Source organism: Octodon degus, unplaced genomic scaffold, assembly GCF_000260255.1.
Source record: "Octodon degus isolate 3935 unplaced genomic scaffold, OctDeg1.0 scaffold00095, whole genome shotgun sequence".
Taxonomy (NCBI): Eukaryota; Metazoa; Chordata; class Mammalia; order Rodentia; family Octodontidae; genus Octodon; species Octodon degus.
In genome coordinates, this window is record NW_004524671.1 from 921,344 (window position 1) to 934,621 (window position 13,278).

General features: G+C 40.8%; 1 protein-coding gene across 7 annotated transcripts in view; it reads left to right on the forward strand.

Moving 5' to 3' along the window:
* The window catches only part of Tle1 (transducin like enhancer of split 1), an 88,400-nt gene that overhangs the window by 40,230 nt on the left and 34,892 nt on the right, over positions 1-13,278 (forward strand). For 5 of the 7 annotated variants that reach the window (XM_004638108.1, XM_012516210.2, XM_023722984.1 and 2 more), the window contains 2 exons: positions 1,231-1,435; positions 2,160-2,176. In XM_004638108.1, the coding sequence (XP_004638165.1) occupies positions 1,231-1,435; positions 2,160-2,176 (222 nt within the window). The remainder of the gene's footprint in view (positions 1-1,230; positions 1,436-2,159; positions 2,177-13,278) is intronic. The other 2 variants (XM_012516212.2, XM_023722987.1) reach the window with 1 other exon arrangement.

A 13,278-nucleotide genomic window follows, 5' to 3' on the forward strand; every position in this document is an offset into this window, starting at 1 on the left:
TAATCAGTTTTGTCTCATCAAATACAAATTTTCTTTGAACAATTGACATGCATCCAGATTGGCAGAGGCCATTTCTTAGACCCTTTTTTTTACATGCAACATGCTTATTAAATATAACATGTGAGAGCAGTGGCCACCGCTGAAACATACGTGACTGGACTATCAGGTGTCTTGTACCATGGTGGGACAAGCAAGTCTAATCACTTTCATTGATGTTTTTGCTAATAGAATGAATAAAGCGCCATCCAATGGGACAGCCATGCATGTACCACCAGTGGTTCATGCTGCCCAGCAGTGAGAAAAGAGTTAACAGCCCTAACCCAAACATGCTCAAGTGGACAAAATGATGAAATTTGGGGTGGGTTAAGTGATAGAGGCCAAGAGGTATGGTAAAAGGGCTTTAGGAGATGGGACTTGAGTCATGCTGGTAGGAGTCCCATGTGTTAGTGAGAAATGCTTTCATCAGCAGGCTTCTTAACCTCTCTGGATCTCCATATTTTCATGTATACATAGAAGCAGTGGGCTTGAGGCATGGGGCTTGAGACAGGAGTGGTGCACAGTGTTTCATCTGTCAGGTTTCCAGTTCTCAAAGCCAAGTTCCCTGAGCCAACACTGCAGGTAACACAGGAAAGAAAGTCACCTGGTAACCAGGGATTCGTCAGGGTATGTGCATGGTGCTGTGCAATGAACAGCCCCTCCCCCAGCCTGCTGCTCCAAAAGCTGGAGGGATCTTTTTTTTAATGTTAAAAACTTTTATTTACTGTTTATAAATACATTGCAAGACAAACTTTTCAAAAATATTTTTTTTTTTTCAAAAACTTAATTTAAAAAATAAAGGAAAGCTAATTGGCAGAATGTCTCAACAGCCCTTGGCTGGAGGAATCTTGAAATCTTGTTGTGTCTTGGGTTTGGGACACCTGGATTTCCTTCCCAAGGCGCTTAAAAATGGAACTAACTATGGTTCCTGTCTAACTTGGCCAGTCTTGCTTAATAATAAGCACTGCCCTGTCAGAGAGTGAGTTGGGCCAGGAAGATGCAGAGCTGGGGTTCCATGAATGAGAGGAGGGAGTAGCTGAGTGGGGGAGGCCTGTGAGGAGTGGAAAGCACTAATTACGTTTCTCCCCCCTCCCCATCCATGTCCCTGCCAACTCCCTGTTGTGTTTCTTGCATCCTCTCCTCTCTGTTTTCCCCTGGACTCTGCCTCCACCGCTGTGATCCACCCCCCAACAGCAGCAGCAGTTGCAAGCCCAGCACCTCTCGCATGGCCACGGACCCCCGGTCCCCCTCACGCCTCACCCTTCTGGACTGCAGCCACCTGGTCTCCCGCCCCTGGGGGGCAGCGCCAGCCTGCTCGCACTGTCCAGTGCTCTGAGTGGGCAGTCTCATTTGGCAATAAAAGAGGACAAGAAGCACCACGATGCCGAACACCACAGAGGTGAGAGGCCGGGCAAGCCGGATTAGGGCTCTGCCTGCTACCCAGACAGTGCCGCAGACTCGGGCATCGCTAATGAAAGGCCCATCCTATGCAGAGAGCAAACAGTGAGCTGAGAGGAACTGTCGCAGAGCTTTCCACGGACGCACAGTCCACCCTGCTCATGGCAGGGCTCTCCGTGGGCGTCTAGATTGCTCAATCTGGTTAGATTGCAGGCATCTTGACATCTTGGCAACTGCCTCGTTAATGCCAGTGGCCTGTACCGTATTATAGAAAACTGTTAACTGCTTAATTGGGTAATTTTCAAAGAAAGTAATGTTGTTAAATGGGGCGAAATAAGAAGTTAAATTTGAAAGTGAATGTATTCAAATGAAAGGTTTGATAATTGCATCTGTTACTACTTAGTTTCATAGGCTTTAATTCTAGTATGCATTAAATATTGGGCAGAATTGCACTTGACTAATTTTTGAAAAAAGTAATTTATTCTGTCAAAAAATAAAAAATAGGCTTTGTGTATGGTTAAACTGTAAATCTTATGTTTACAAAATACTGTAATTTTCAGGAAAATCACTGTATTAGGAATGTGCAATGACTTATATAAATAAAAGCCATTTTTAAAACTGTTTGGGGCTTGTGTTCTAATTATTCCCCCCTTTTTTTTATTTCTGTCCTTGCCTCTGTGTCTGAACGGGCATGTCTGTGCGTTTCTTGGTAACCTCGGGAGCAGACAGAGAGCCGGGCACAGTAAGTACCCCTGCGCCTCACCGCACACGCACACGCACTGCCCTCGCAGCCCTCTGTGCACACACACAGCACACACGTGCCCCCTGCCCCTCATCACCTGTTTCCTTCCCCTTTCTCTTGTTATATGCTAGGTTCTCCTCTTCTAGACAGAACTTGTGTTAGACACAAGGGGTGTGATTTGGAGGCGGAGCTGTGCGCTGTAATGCTTCACCAGGAAATACACTTTGGGTTGTGACTCAAGCCCACTTGAAAGACTTTTGTTGTTGCATTCTAGGTCCTGCCTGTGTGTACTTTAAAATAGTACTCCTTTTTATCTTAAATTGGCTTTATAGACAGGAGGTCAGCAGTCACATGTGGAATTGTATGGTCTTGTGTTACCCCTGCCTGAACCATTCACTACCTACTGTGAATGCTTCTTAGCTGCTAAGGTTCTAGATCTAGTTTTATTTGTATAATTGTTCTTGTTTGTTTGTTCCTTTAAAAAAATGGTTTTGGAGGTAGGGTCTTACTGTGTAGTCTAGGCTGAACCTGAACTCACTATGTGCCCTAGGCTATCCTCCAACAAATCAGGGCCATTCTTCTCCCTTAGCTCCTGAACGCTGGGATTACAGGTGTGAGCCATCATACCTGGCTTCATAGTTGTTCTTGGAGTATTATTTAAGTTGACCTTAGATTTATTTTAGGCCTCACACTGAGCATACAAGAAAACATTCAATGGACAGGGCACTGTGCTTACAGAGCTCATCTTTTCACCTTCTAAACCATGCCTGTGTTATGTGTTGTACCTTTGACTGTGCATGATCTGCCAGGTAGCTGAGGGGATACTGTATCTAAAATGCATCTCTCAAATGCTGTGCAGCAAATAGAGGGTAAGAATTGAGTATCTTTCATCTAGGGTAGCTTATAATTTTTACGTTTTCCCATTTGTTTCTGAACATAGCAGTATTTTGATCATCTTTAACATGAGGAAAAATGGGACATTGTACTTTTAATGATTGTGTGAGTGTGTGTGTGTGTGTGTGTGTGTGTGTGTGTGTGTGTGTGTGTAGGGCAAACCAAGGACCTTGCATATGCTGAACAATGTTCTACCATGGAGCTGACAGCCTGCCCCCTGCCCCATTTTTATACATTTTTCTTAAGAGCCTAGAGGAAAGATACTTAACGTTTTTTCATTTTTGAAGAGTTTAGGCCCACTCCATTCTGTGTGGAGCAGTAGCTACTTTTAAAATTCTCTGAGCTAGACCTTGGAGTGTTTCATCAGGATGTGTCTGGAGGGATGAGTAGTATGGGTAAAGAAAACTTTCACATACTGTAATTTGTCGTGGGAAAATGTGGGAGAAGAGGAGGGACCCAAAATTATGAATAGGAAATGAAAGTGTGGAAATAATTGGAACACACAAAGTACAAATATAAATAAACTTGCCTTGATTTATGGATGTTATCTCTTTTTTGCTGGTTCATTGTTCTCACAGTCCTTTTTCTGCCACCTCTATTCAGTAGAATAGAAAATACAACCTAACGATGTTTGGGAAACCCATCCTACGTGTCTTTGATTTGTTGACTGCTTTGAGGCTTCATTTCCTATTTAATATTTTCCTCCTCAGTATTACTGTGTCACCTTAAACAACTGTACTCTTTGGGTGCTCACTGTATATCAGGCAATGTGGGACACATCTACATTTGAGGTGTATGACAAGTGGCACGAGCTTTCTCAGAAAGCCAAGGAGAAATGACAAAAATTTTAGAAGACACATGCCTAGAAAGTAAGCACAAGGTGTGTAACACACTAGCGTCGTACACAGCTTGTGGGCTCTGAAATTCTGTGGATGGGATTGAATTTTCATTGTTAAGTATTAGAAGCAGCTATCTTTCCTTTGGGTCTACTTGGGAGTGTATCTGGAACCTCTTTGTTAAAAGACTGAAGAATGTGTATGAGTTAGTAGTTCATGGATAGTGAGATGGTTGGAGGAAGGACGATTAGTTGTATCCTTAAAGAAATACAAAATAGTTCCTGAATTTCAGACAGCTAAATTTTTTATAACTCTGTTATAAAAAGAGAATTTCAGACAGCTAAATTTTTTATAACTGTGTTATCATAAGCCTTCTGGTAAAAAATGGCAGTGGATACATTGGATAGTCCCATCTATAAAGTACAGTAATGTAAAAGAAAAGTAGTGACTTACATGTTATTGGCTTGTATCCTCCTTCAGTCCAGATTTTTGACAAGTGTTAAGGGTCATTCATTGTTTTCAGAAGTGCATACATATATTGTTTGTGGTATCCAATTAATGCATCAGACTTTAGTAATAAAGATATGAAAGATTACACTTACTAAAACCTAAACATTTAATTTAGTCTGGGAAGAGGAGTTAAGTTGTTCACTGTCCTTACAAGTGGGATTTTCCTGAAGAGCTACCCAAAATTAAGTAGCTCTTCATAACTTAGTACAAAATTGAATATGAGCAGCAGTGGGTAATGAGATGATGTGTACTGTCAACACCTACAGTATTATGGTGTTTTTCTGCTTAATACAGTGGCTTAAGTTGCAAAGTCTAGATGTAGTTGGCAATGAAGTCAGTCAGTGGGGTTAAGGGCAATTGCTCAAGGCAGCCACTATATCTCATGGCCTCAAAATCTTACTGTTTCACACTTTGAACTAAAATTATTGGGGATTCCTAAGAAGTTGTTTCTCTTGGTTATGTACTTTGATGTTTACTGTATTAGAAATAAAACATTTCAGGACTGGGGTTTCATTGATAAAGCATGTACCATCCATGAGTCTCGGTTCAGTCCCCAGTTCAAGAAAAAAAAAATCAAAACCACTTGAATAAAGAGCTATTTAACTTTGTTAACATAAATGATATTATTACTGAAAAATGAAAAATGTAACAAAAGAAAAATGTTAGATGAATTGGCTTTTTTGTTTGAATGATGTTGGCAATTGAATCCAAGGCCGTGAGCACGCTAGACTCATACTCTTATCCTGAGCTCTGCCCCCAGACTTTGAGTCGTCATTCTTTTGTGTGTTTTTAAATGTCTTTAATGCCTGGCTTAAAATAGTACAGGTAATTTCTGATCAGCTTCTGTGTTTTATCTGTTGTGATACAGTTGTTACAGTTGACATTCCAGAGAAAATCTGTCCTAAAGAATCACAGACTTTCAGAACCCCGAAGTCAGTAAGACAGACTTTTTGTCACCTTTTGCTGCCTTTCCGTACTGAACACGTTAGTGGTGCCTTGCCTCAGGAACTTAATTCTTTCTGTGATTCTGACTGCAGCCAAATTGCAAGCATAGTGCATGTGTGCCTGCAGTTAATATGTTACACAAAGAGCATGTAATGCTTGGAATTTGGTTGCAGCCAGAATCATGAAACAAATTTTGTGACCAAAATCGTGCAAAGAATTAAGTTCCAAGGTACCACTGCATTTAAATCAAGTGTAAAACAGTTAGACTTATGTAGATCCAGAAGGAATGTAGTTGTCTTTGTGGTTTTAGCACTGTGAACCTAACGGTGGTTGGTAGGTACTACGTGTTTATTCTTAATGATAAAATTCGATTTTCTAGTTTAAACTTTCATGTCAGGAAAACAAATGAGCCTTAATATGAGCAATTTGTTTCAGTGTGAAACCTGGAGAACAAAAGCAATAAGAACAGAATAAAAATATGAATACTTTTAAGTTCTTGCTTCTGAAAGGGGTGAATACAGACCTAGCAATTTGTTTTGTTTTGCATGTTTTTCTTTGTTTGATTGTTTGCTTTTAAATTTAATTTTTCTAATTCTCAATCTGTTTTTTTAAATAAGTCTTGTTATGAGAGTGCAGCTATTGAGCAAAGAAATAGAAATTGAGCTAAGAAAGTAGTTTATATACAGTAGAAATTAAAGTACCATGCAGTAGTAATAAATTTAACCTTTAGACATTTTGATTAATGATAAACCACATTACATTTTGGCTGAAGGAATGATCATTTAAATAAATCTGCTTGAAAGATTTGGAATTAGAGAATTGACAGAGTTGATAGCTTTAAAAAATGATAGACCATCATATACGAATACTGCACTCACTTCACAAACATTTACCAAGCACTTCGCTGTATCCCAAAGTGCTGTTTCTGGCACTGAATGCAGTTGGTGCCATTTTGCACTCATTTTTTTGAATGTTATGTATAAATATTTGGTGAATATGGTAACACTGAAATACCTAAGTCATGTGATCACTCCATGGCAAGGATGGAGTCTGGAGTGTCTGGAGGAGACCCCGAGCAGAGGCCTGGCTGAAGATGCATGCAGCATGCAGTGTTGCTACTCTTTGGCATAACAAAAACTTAGAAAGGGTTCCTGGTCCAGAAGTCCTAAGCATCACTCATCATCATCTTATCCATGAGACAGCAAGGTCCTGGAGCCCAAGGCCACACTGACTTAGGTGGCACAGTTTTGAGGTGATATCTGCGGGAGCAAGCATCCTGTCACCCCCTGATTTCTGAAATCATCACTGTTCATATTTTGAGCTTTTTAAAAGATACTTATGGCAGTCATTGCTTTATTTAGTAGAAAATTAGTTATTTTCTCTTCCTCTTCTTGACTAATCACTTGGCAGAGTAGGACCAACATCAAGTTCAGGACTGCCCATTGCTTCATTTTTTTTTTCCTCAAAATGACACCAAATATTATGCAGGGCAAGGAGCAGATTAGAACTTTCTTTACTTTGCAGGTACCATGGGTACCTCTGAAGAAAGCTGGACATGTGCAGCATTGCTGGGTGGTAGAAAGTACTTGAGTCTGGGCAAAGGCAGCTCTGGGTAGGGTTCTGGGTGCACAGGCAAGACTTCAGTTGTGTGAGAGTAGGGGTCCTCACAGTGAGAGCATTAGAGGACTCAAGGGAAGATGCTGACAGCAGAGCAGGTACCTCAGAGATTCCTGCACAGCCACTTCTGCAGGGTAACAAGACAGAATGTACTGTTCATTGCTATCATACTGGTTCCTTGCATTAGACAGTTGTGGAAGTGAGGAGCTGTAGGCTAAGGTAGTAGCTGGGGATAGTTCTCAGGGAGTCAGCACTAGGATATGCTCCCTGATAGCTCTGACTTCATCCTCTTGTAACACTCAATGCTTTCACGGTAACTAGAAACTCACAAGGTCTGTGTCACCCAAAGGGAAATTAGTCTTGATCTGACATGCCGAGAAATGGCCTAGAAATGAAAAAATTGAGTTAAGTTCTCCGAAATTTTAGATTTTAGACAAGGTAGAAAAAACATAAGTGTTTTCAAGCAGTTGCTTCTGCAGATTTCCTTCTTGGCAGAATTTAAAACAGGGTGCTGAAAAGCTAAATACTGTTTGTGGAAACTTGTGTCACAGCTATGCACCCCAAAGAAAGGAAAGGCCAGGTGGTTTCTCAATTGCTGAGGTGACCTCACGTTCACAGGGTGGAGGCAGCAGGCAGCAGTTTGCTGTGGCTGCAGCTATGTGGCACCCACGAGAAAGCATCCCTGTTCCTCCCACTGTGACCACGGTGTGCTTGAGTAGAGCGGGAGGAAGGGAGTTCTCCCCACCCAAGCCAGTTCATCCTCAGTTTGTGTCCTGTAATTAGCAAACTTCACACACACACCCTGTCCTAAGAAGAATTTTAAATCCCCTACCCCATTTTGGCCTCATGATCATTTTTATTATTCTGCAGAAAACAGGCGAGAAACTTGGCATCTCCATTTTTGAGAGGAGGAGATAAGGACAGAAGTACTCTCACATCCACGTGACTCAGGTCTTGATCTGGTGCTTTCTACTTTTAAGGCCTTTTCTTGTATTAGAAAATACTGACTGAGTGTTGTTTATCTGAATACCTAGGAAGTCAGTGTTTCAGGTTTCTTGAGTTTTTCAGATTTTGGAATATTAACATGACTTTACTGGTTGAGTATCCTTAATCCAAAAATCCAAAATCGAAAATGCTCTGAAGTTCAATGCTCAAAAGCTTCTGTTTCAGAGCTCTGGGGACTTGGGATTCTGGAATAAGTCTGCTTATGTGCCTCCTTGGGGCTAGAGAACTGCGGAGCACCTCACACCCCAGGAGCTCTGAGCAGCTGAGCAGTCAAAAGGATTTGACAGGACCCTTGGAGAGTGATGATATTAGGAGGTCATTTAAAAGGTTTTTTTTTTTTTTTTTTTTTTTACTTTTTTATTCTGAAGAGAAAACTGAAATTTCAGGACAAGGTAATAGTAGGGTAACAATAGTTAATACATTGGATATGGTATCTTTAAATTAGTTATTCAGAGTACAAGATAGTGGCTTTTAATTTTCCAAACAATATTAGTACAAACCTTATTTTCAACGAACTAAAGAGAAATTAACATAACTGTCTTAACTAAATTATACACACACACACACACACACACACACACACACACAGTTTCTCTTCATTCTTTACTCTCCCATGCCAATTTCCTTTTGAAGTTTCTTCACATTTTACAAGATCTGTTCTACATTTTGGGTCTGTCTTATTTCAGCTTCTTACAGTAGGTTAATTATGATGTTTACACATGTGCATCTGGTTTACGTAAGATGGTCTGAAGTTGTATCCATTTATTTATAAAAGTCTCCAATTTATCCTTCTTTCTGACTGAATAGTGCTCTATTATGTAAAAAGACCACATCTTTTTTATCCATTCTTAGGTGATGAGCATTTGAGTCATTTCCAAAATGTAACTATTAGAATTGTGGTGCACTAAGCACACACTATATGGGTGCACATATATTGCTGTGATAGGCTGCTTTTAATTCTTCCAGGAAGATACCCAAAAAAGAAAATAACTGGGTTAAATGGGACCTCCAACCCTAGTTTTTTGAGGAATCTCCACAATGATTACCACAGTAATTGTATAAACATACACTTGTAACAACAGTGGAAAAGGGTTCCTTTTTCCCCATAGCCCCACCAGTATTTGTTAATTGGTTTACTTCTTGATCGTAGCCATTCTTCCTGTGGTAAAATGGAATCTCAGTGTTGTTTTAATTTGCATCTCTCAAATGACCAGTGATGATGAACATCTGTTAATATATTCATTTGCTGTTTGTATTTCTTCATCTGAGAGGTGTGTATTCATTTCAGATGCCCACTTTTAGATTGGGTCTTTAAATTTGGCAGGTCTAGGGCCAGCCAAATAGCTCAGCAGATTAAAGTGCCTGCAAGCAGGTGCAGGGGCCAGAGGGTTCAATCCCTGGGCCTTCCATGCCAGTCCCACCCCCGGGGCACACTGAGATGGCAATTGAGACTGGGCATGGTGGCACATGCCTATAATCCCAACTCCTGGGAGGCTGTAAACAGGCGGATCACTACGAGTCTGATCTAGTACTGAGATCCTAAACACGCTGTAGACCCTTCCCTAAAAATTCAAAAAGATGAAGATAAAAACAAATTTGGCAGGTCTGATTCTTTTGAATTCTTTATATGTTCTCAGTAGTAATCCTCTGTCTTAGGAATAGTTGGAAAACATTTTTTCCCCGCATTCTGTGTTGTCTCTTCATTCTGCTGGTAGTTTCTCTTGCCATGCAAAAGCTTTTCAATAAGATCGCAGATAATGAATCTTTGTAATAGTTCTTGTGCGATCAGGGTTTTATTAAGTCTTGCCTATACCACTGTCTAGAGTTTTAGCTCTTCTGTCTTCCAGCAGACTTAATGTATTTTGTTTTAATATTTAGATCTGTGATCCATTTCAAATTTAGTACATGGTGTAAGATGCAGATCCAGTTTCAAATTTCAGCATGTACAGAGACTTTTTTCCAGCACCACTTATTAAAGAGGCTTTCTTCCAGTGAATATATTTGACACCTTTGTCAAAGATAAGGTGGTTGAGTATGTCTGAAATTGTTTGTATGTCTTCTAATCTGTTCCATTGATCTTTGGATATTATTTCTTTTTGCCAGGACCACACTGTTTGTATCGTAGTAGCTTTGTACTATAATTTCAAATCAGGGGTTGTGATGTCCCCTGAATTGCCTTTGCTAGTCTAGATTTCTTCTCTCTTCCTGTTGGATTGTTTCCTTTACAAGGATGTGGTAGCCTTGTTTATCTCTCTTAAATCAGTCCTCACTCAAAATTCACTCTGCAAATAAAATAGCTACCCATGCTTTTTTCTAGGTTCCATCCTTTGACTTTGAGACTATGAATTTCTGGTTGAATTAAATGTATTTATTTTTCTTCCATGATGCCTGTGAATAGTTGTTTTTTATTTAGATCACTTAGTTTAATTCCTGCAGTGATGCTTGTAGATTGCCTGGGGTGTATTGCACTATTGCTAGTATTTAGAATTCTTGGAAAATTACTTCTCCAGGGTATAGCAGGGTTTTGAGTTTTGAGTCTGTTGAAAGATCCTACCTCTTCAGTTTGTTGCAGATTAGAAATTGCTGCCTGTTTGGCCCAGCCCCTGGTTGTTTGGCACTATGACACAGTATTTCTGTGACACTTAATCTCAGTTTTGAAATATCAGAAAGCTATATGTTTAGAAAAGCCATGCCACTGTTGGCTAAAAAGGTACCATCAGCCATGACAATCACATTAAACACAGCCTAGAAAATGACAGACTAAGGTAACCATTAATTTGCCACCTTTAACAGCATGAAGTAGATTTATGGCTCTGTAAAAAAAAAATCTAAAACTGACCAGAAAATTATATGTAGTATATAAATCCTTAATATGTCAATTTTTCCCTTGGCGTAAAATTTAAAAGAAGTGAGGGAAAAACAGGTAGTAGAAAAGGAAGAGATTAGAAGTAAGGCTGGACGACAAAGGGGGATTCTGCTAACTTTGAGAAACTGCTGCAGAAGACTGAAAGGAAGGAGAAAAGGAAGAGATAAAAGGAACAGAACCACAAAGAACCTAAAAGCTACTTTTATGATCATATAAAAACACAGTACAGGAGAAAAAACAAAAACAAAACAAAACAAAAAAAATGAAACAGCAAGAAAGAAAGTAGGTCCATTTCCAGGTATATCTTTGTCACTGGTAGATAGTGTATACAGACAAAGCTCCAATCTTTGCTGATCTATCCTAGGGAGCCAGCAGTAGCTTTTTGGTCAGATAGTGGATAAGCTCAGAGAGCCTGCACCTTCTGTTGGAGACCAGACTCCTTCCTACAGCTATCAATACACATTTTGAGGACCTGAGCCCAGGTGGGAGCTAGATGGAACCAGCAGCCACGTTTGAGTATTGAACTCAGCTGGCCCCTCTCCTGGCTAATTTCTCTTGCTCATAGGATGCCTGAGCCCTCAGCACTCACCACCAGCTGATGCAGTCCTTCACATCCACTGTTGTCTCCGTATAGGCCTTGTGTCACCAGCAGTCACCATGTGTCTGCAGGTCTGAATTGTTCCTCTCCCATAGTCCCTTTTCAGGAAGAAGGCATCTCTTTGTTGAAATTTCTGCCCTTTCTCCAATAGCTGCAGTTTATGCTTCAGATCTTTTTTGGGTCCAGGAGATCCACTTCCCTCTTTCTTTTTGTCTTCCTTAAGACTGCAGTATTCCAGAATCTGGATACCGACTCTCACCAAGGCTCTTTCTGCTGCTTACCATTGCGCCATCTTGGTTCTCTCTCTAAATAATTATAGTTATTGGCTGACATAATGAATCTGTTTGTTTTGCTTTATCTGAAAAGGAGTAAAGGCAAGATGGGGTGAAGAGGTGGTGTGCTGTTTAACATGCCATCCTAGCTGCCAGTCATGGCCCGCTGCAGGGCCTTGCCACCCACAGCATTGACAAGGCCATTTTCCTAGGTTAAAGAGCAGAATACTTTGATTCTTCTTCATATTTTGTGCGTAAGTTGCAAAACATGCTCTTCTGACTCACTGCACACCAGGCCTCTGATGTGCTTGCCATGTGGACCTGATTTCTGATTTCTCCATTTGCTGAAAGCAGGGATTCCATTAATAATTGGGTTAAAAGTGAATTAGTTAAAGGGTGGGCAGAACCTGTGAGTGACCAGTTGGACTGCAGCACAAGATGTCTTGTGGGATGATGACTTAATTGGAGCCAGGTGTAGACAGAGGCGGCTTACAGATGTTATGGGGGTGCATTGTTACCTAATTGTTTTAATGTTCACAGAGAAGTTAATTGCCAGTGTAGAGTGTGCTAGCAAATTAGATTCCCACTGCTGTAGTGTAACTGAGGATAAATGAGGTGTCACGAGTTTCCAGTCTGTACTTCTGACACAAAAACTTTTCCTTCGGGAGAAGAGAAAGCTCCCAAGGGGAATCTGTGGTAGCTAAGGAAATCTGTGTGAACAATGTGCATTATTTTCCCATTAGGGAAACCTTTCCGGTTTTTGCTGTGCCCATGAGTGGGTTTCCTGTTAGGATTTGTTTCTTGTGGTTTTAATCAGGGTCTGGAGTTGTTGGAGACTTGGAGATCTTGAAGGCCTCCATGACTAGTGCTCAGTAGTATTAGCTGTGCACAGCCTCGCCAAACTTCCTTTCCTGTGCTCCAGTTCCTTTCCAGAATTGTCTCAGTAGAACAGCCATGATTTTTGGAGTAGTGAAGGGAAATCCATTTCTTGGAAAATGACCATAGATATTGGTCTTCACCCAGTGAAAGATCTGGGATCTGGTACCTTAATCTCAAGCAGGTATTCAGAAGATAGCAAAGGGCATGTGGTTGTCCTGAATGGTTATGATAAGGGAAAGTTCAGACCTTAGCATTGTTCCTAGATGAAGGTGCAGATTTACAATCGCACTGGGATATTTTTCATAAGAGAGCATATATTGACCTCTCCTCCCTACTCCATCCACACACTTTGCCAACTATCTGGCTACCTTTACACCAGGTAGAGTCTCAGTTTGTGTCTCATTCCCACACATGGGAACTATGCTGGGTTTGATTCCTATAGGGAAAGCATACTTATATTGCTGGAAGTGCTGCTCATTTCTTCTGTGTGTCCCTCTCCTCCTTGTCATAGTGGTTCTGTTCTTTTGTCACTGTTAGTGCAGGTAGATGTGATTTGTACAACGCATCAGTAGTGCCAAACAGTTTGCCTGTTGCCAGGAAAGATGCCCTCCAAGGTGTGATAGTCCCCAGGATCCCCAGGATGGCTTAAGAAGGGTGACACTGCTGGGTGTGGAGCGTGC